The 6,000-nt window shown below is 49.7% G+C and overlaps 1 protein-coding gene across 1 annotated transcript in view; it reads left to right on the top strand.

Moving 5' to 3' along the window:
- The first annotated feature begins 2,131 nt into the window (after positions 1-2,131).
- Positions 2,132-6,000, top strand: part of CLCN1 (chloride voltage-gated channel 1) — a 77,462-nt gene continuing 73,593 nt past the window's right edge. Inside the window, exon 1 of the mRNA XM_054016377.1 lies at positions 2,132-2,320. Within this exon, the coding sequence (XP_053872352.1) occupies positions 2,132-2,320 (189 nt within the window). The remainder of the gene's footprint in view (positions 2,321-6,000) is intronic.

Here is a 6,000-nt window from a genome sequence, read left to right as displayed (position 1 = left end):
AGTACAATGCTGCGGTGTCCTGAGGGAAGGGGAGTGATATGCCAAGCAATGACGAAACCAGATAGCAAGGAGGACTGGGAGGGCTGAGGCAGGGGCGGCTCTATGTTTTTTGCCGCCCCAAGCACGGCAGGCAGGCAGCTTTCGGCGGCCCGCCTGCAGGCGGTCTGCTGGTCATGCAGATTTGGCAGCATGCCTGCGGGAGGTCCGCCGGTGCCGCACCATCGGCGTCCCTGCCGCCGAATTGCCGCCGAAGTCGTGGGACCGGCGGACCTCCCACAGGCATGCCGCCAAAAGCCGCCTGCCTACTGCCCTCACAGCGACCGGCAGGCTGCCCCCTGCGGCTTCCCACCCCAGGCACGCTCTGCTGCGCTGGTGCCTGGAGCCGCCCCTGGGCTGAGGGCAGTAAGAGAGATGGGGGGAGGGAGAAAGACAGAGGGAAACCCCTTCAGGGGATACATGGAGGATGAACTGGAGTGATTCACAGCAGAGGTGAGAGGTTGATGGCAAGAGACACAGACAGGGGATGCACACATGAGTCTGGGCTGTTCTGAGCCAGGTGACCATCTATAAGAGTCACATAGGGAGAGAGGGGCTGAGAGATGCAGAGCAGGAATCTCTTCTAGGGGATCCTCACCAGGGGATTTTGGGCAGCTCTGAATAGAACAGAACGAGAGAGGGAAGGGTTGGAAATCTGCAGCGGGGGGTCTCAAGCTGGGGCTGTGGAATGGAACATTTGAAGACCACAAGCACTGCGGGACTGTTGTGTTGAGCCGATGAAAGGGCTGTCTTCCCCGAAAAGTGGTCCCCAGAGTGAAAAGCTGGGTAATCCTGTTCTCAGGGGGATTGTGTGGGGACTGGGGCAGCCCCATTATCATGGAGAGAGCAATCAAACCCCAGGAGATACACACAAGAGACTGGGGCCGTTCAGAGAGGCTGACCCTCTCTAGCTTCCATAGGAGGAAGGAAGGGGCTGATAACAGGCATGTGATTTCCTCTTTCCCTGCATGCGATTCCTGCCAAAGAAATATTCCTGGGTTCCTCGCCTCATTAATTAATAGCCCATTAAAAGTCATAAAGTCATTGACAGGCCAATAACAGCATGAAGACCTGCCACTGGGCCATGTGGAGGAACGTGCTCCCTATTCTTATCACTGGCTGGCAGGCTCAGAGGCCCAGTTCCCCAGCCTGACTGCAAGCAGAGCTGTGAAATGGGAGGCAAAGGGGGGGGGGGGGTGAAGGTCCTAGCTGCTCCCGTCCATGGGAACCTTAGCACCAGGACAAATACATTTCTGAAGGGAGCCAAGGCTGAGCATCCACAAAATTCAGTTCAGTTACATTCTTACAGAGAATTAATCCTCGGGGCAGTCAGCAGGGATGTGGTTAAAGACTAGTTATAAGTACCTTCAGGAGGTGCTCCAGGACCCCTCTTCCATGTGCTGCTACTCTCACAGCCACTAGGGCCTTGAACACCTATGGGGCTTTGTGCACATTCCCAGTTTGTCCTAGCTGCATGATTCCACACTGGGATCCAGGGTCCCCTTTACCTTTTCATTTTGGTGCCCCAGGCTCTCTTGGGAGCTGGAGAAACATAGGAGAGAGACAACCTACTAATGGGGTACTGTAAATGTGGCACACTCACGACAGGAGAGATGAGCAGGGATAGGGGAGCATTTGGACGGGCACTCCTTCCTTCTCACACTTCCTCCTTCTGTCTCTCTGTTCCTCTGGGTCTTTTTCTCACTGTGTAGCTCTCTTTCTCCCTCAGTGCCTTCTTCTCCCCTCTTCCCTCTCCTTCAGGATTCCCCCCTCACACACACCTGATACTCAATCCTGGCAGAGTTAATGCCTCTCGCTCAGATCAGATGTGGCACTGGGGGGGTCATGTGACAGAGGAAGGTTGCTATAAATATAGTTAAACTCTGCAATCAGTGCCCCAGATGCCTTTGGGCAGGAAGAGGAGAAAGTAAGAGAGACAGAAGGAGGAGGGTGAGGGGGAAAGAGAGAGAGAGAGAGGAGTGCAAGACAGGCAGAGACCATACTCTGGGCCAGCCGGCTAGGTGATTCAGGGTTGGGCCTAGACCAGCACCATCGTCACAGCTGAGAGTGTGTGTTTGTGGTGGGGAGTAGCGTCATGGAGAGTTCCGAACATAAGATGGAGGAGCCCAGATTGGACTCAACCCTGTGGGGTGGTGCTCCCCAGTACATCTATGTCCACTTTGAGAAGTGCACCAGTTACGGGATCCCGTCGGAGGCAGGGTGCGAGGCCAGGGGGACGGGGGATGACCTGCACTACCTGGAGAACTCCCTCAGCCATCCACAGGTAGGGCTGGGCAATAGGGACATTGGGGCAACATAGATCTCTGTGGGGTGACATGGGTTGATGAGGCTGAAATGGTTCTGGGGAGTCCTGCTGGAGGTGATGTGGAGCATGCAGCCCTATCAGAGTGCCCTTCCAAACCTCTCCCTCCCCTTGCTCCTTGGCCTGCAGAGCTGGAACTGGCCCTTCCACCGGGCTTCTGTGGTGGCACTTACATTCAGGAATGCTGAATAGTGCTGTCCAGTGTCACTCCCACCTTCAGGGGACACTGAGTACTTAGTGGAGATGGGGAAAGTGGGGTGGGGAAAAGAAAACTTCCCCCATAACACATGTACAGTGTGATAAGAGAAATTTAGTCTACCACAATAGCATAGCACTGAGACACCAACGTGATAATATTTAGAGAGATCTGGAGAGAGAGAAAAAGAGAAAGAACACATATAGATGTATAGACAAAGACACACACACCGATGCCATGATTTATCCTACACTAGTGCTGAGCCCAGCACAGGGACCAACAAGAAACAGCTTTCACCACCTCCCCTCCCTGATCCTGGGGCTTCTGGGGGCTGGTTTGATTCCTCGTGCAGATAAAGGTTTATTCAACCCCTAACCCTGCTCTGATTTGCACCCTAGCTGCTGTAGCCACTATGCATATAGTGGCAACAGGAGATAGCCAGGGCATAAATGTGTCCTGGCCATGCCAACCTCCCTCCCCTTGCCATACTCATGACCCGCCCCTGGCATGTCCCCTGCACCAGAGACTCCAGTGGGGGCAGATGAGGAGCTGATTATGCTAGCTCTGTACCTGACAGAAAGGACCCCTCCACTGGTATTCCTTGGGAAGGCTCTTATGTCTGCTTTGCAGCCACTTTGCTCAGGTTTAGCTGGCGGCAAAGAGGCTTTACAATGACAGTGAATTTAGTCCAGTGATTATAGACAGAAAGAGTGAGAGAGTGCACAGCTGGAAAGTATTTGCAAACATTTGTTTGAATAAAATGCTGCTGGTTTTTTTAGATGTTTTTTCTGGCCTCTGTAATGTTGCACTCCATATGTTTTATGGAAATATGCTTATGAGTGTAAATATGATGTAACTGGAATATGCTTTATGCAAAAGGTCTCTTGTAAGGTATCATTACAAAGCTTATAATCTACTGAGTGCATTCATCCTATTTGTATGTATGTATCATTCTTGTATCTGAAGCCAGAAATATGAAGTATAATTCTGAAGTCCTATTGTAATTATGCAAAGTGTGGGCCATTAATGGTGGTTTGGAAGTTTGATGGCTCCCATTGACTAGGACAATTGGTTATAAATGGCTCTGTTTATTGAAAACCTCCCTGGGTATGTGCAGGCCAGCCCTGGAAGAATGAGGTCTCACAGGACATGTGACCATGTCACATGATGCTGAAATCCATCTTAAATCTGCTGCTTTTCCATTTAGAAGGAGGGGTGGGATTCCAGAGAGACAAAGGGTTCCTGCCTTGGGCCAAAGCTATAAAAGGGGATGGAACAGAACAAAGGGGGCTGCCAGTCATGAGAAATCCCCTAGTTACCACCTGAGCTGGAACTAACAAGGACTGTACCAGGGGAAAGGATTGGGTCCACACTAGGAAGGAGTCTAGTCTGTGAAAGAAGCTTATTGGAACATCTCTGAGGGTGAGATTTACCTGTAAACAGTTTCTTAATGTATTAGGCTTAGACTTGCATGTTTTGTTTTATTTTGCTTGGTAACTTACTTTGTTCTGTCTGTTATTATTTGAAACCACTTAAATCCTACTTTTTATACTCAATAAATCACTTTTGTTTATTAATTAACCCAGAGTAGGTGATAAATACCCGGGGGAGCAAACAGCTGGGCATCTCTCTTGATCAGTGTTATAGAGGGCGGACAATTTATGAATTTACCCTGTATAAGCTTTATACAGAGTAAAATGGATTTATTTGGGATTTGGATCCCATTGGGAACTGGGTGTCTGGGTGCTGGAGGTAGGTGACCTTCTGAGCAGTTTTTGGTTAAAGTCTGCAGCTTTGGGGGTGTGGACCAGACCTGGGTCTGTGTTGCAGCAGGCTAGTGTGTCTGGCTCAACAGGGCAGGGTTCTGGAGTCCCACGCTGGCAGGGAAAACGGGCTCAGAGGTAATCTCAGCACATCAGGTGACAGTCCCAAGGGAGTCTCTGTGACCGAACCTGTCACAGCCTCTTTCTAGTTGTTTTTCATAAATATTTGGATGAGTGATTTTTGTTGGTAGCAGAAAGTGACAATCTGGTGAATATTCATGCATAACTTCCCATCTTGAGAATGCTTTGATTTCCCTCCTGGATAGAAAGGTGTCAGCCATCCAGATCATGTGGCTTAGGTGACCAATCACATGGACAAAAATAACAAACTTTCATCAGCAATAGCAGCCACAGCAAAGAGTTACGAGTGGCCCCTAGACTGAAATATATTCACAAGAACTATTTGCTGAATAATTTGGAAGAACCAACCAAAATGGAAAAATTGGAAGGTGTCTGCAAACAGAAAAGTGGTCTAAATTTGCGATATATAAATTGTTCTCTTCTAAAGATTGCCCAATTATAATAAACACACAGAATGAGAGACAGATGGATAAACACATACACACACATACCCAGATGCTGTATAATATATGCATGCTTCATCATCAAAGCACATCCATACAAACACAAGTGCACTAATAGACACAACCTCACGCACAAGCAGAGCTACTTAGACACACACAAAGCCACATGCCACCCCCATACCCACCCTCTCTCACACACAAACAAGCACACAGGGTCACAGACACCGCAAACAATGACACCACACACTCTACCAATGCCCTGGTTCCCAGACACTGCATGGAGTTATAAGCAGACACATACCTCAAGTAGTCAAACACACATGGTTTCCCCTCAATGTCCTCTACCTGAGTGCACATGCATAAACACACCCTCATGCAAAAAAACAGTAAGAAGTCACATGTGCGCATGCACATACACATACATACCCCCCCATATATATGTGTACATGGTCTCACACATTCTCCTTCAACATATATACACATGCAGCCACACAGATGTTTGCACGCTCACTGAACACATGCACACACTCAGACACACAGCATTAAGTACATAGGTCTTAAACATACAAACATATGCACATGCACACACAGCTTCACAAGAAGATACATTCATGCACAAACATGCCTTGCATACACATCTCTCACATACATATATTCCATGTGCACATTGCCCCAGCATAAACACATAGGTGGATACTCACAGCCTCACACACATACCTTGCACAGACACACATGCATGTACATAACCTAGGGTTACCATTCGTCCGGATTTACCCAGACATGTCCTCCTTTTTGTTCTAAAAATAGCGTCCGGGGGGAATTTGTAAAACACTCAAAATGTCCGGGATTCCCCCCCTCCCCCGGCAGAGCAGAGCGAGCAGCTGGGAGGGCTGCAGGAAAGTCCCGGGCTGGACTCTGGAGCAGCTGTAGAGGAGCCGGATCCGCCCTGCATTCTGAGCCGGCAGCTCTCCCCTGCAGCCCGGTCCAGCAGCACTGTGCAGGGCCAGGGACCGGGTTTTGTTGTGCTGGGGAGCGCAGCCATGTGTCCGGCTCGGCTCGCACAGAGCCCAACACCCTGTTCTGAGCAGCAGGGTAAGG

This window comes from Malaclemys terrapin, chromosome 1 (assembly GCF_027887155.1).
Source record: "Malaclemys terrapin pileata isolate rMalTer1 chromosome 1, rMalTer1.hap1, whole genome shotgun sequence".
Taxonomy (NCBI): Eukaryota; Metazoa; Chordata; order Testudines; family Emydidae; genus Malaclemys; species Malaclemys terrapin.
The sequence above is the reverse complement of the archived record's forward strand: the minus strand, read 5'-3'. Positions and strand labels throughout refer to the sequence as shown.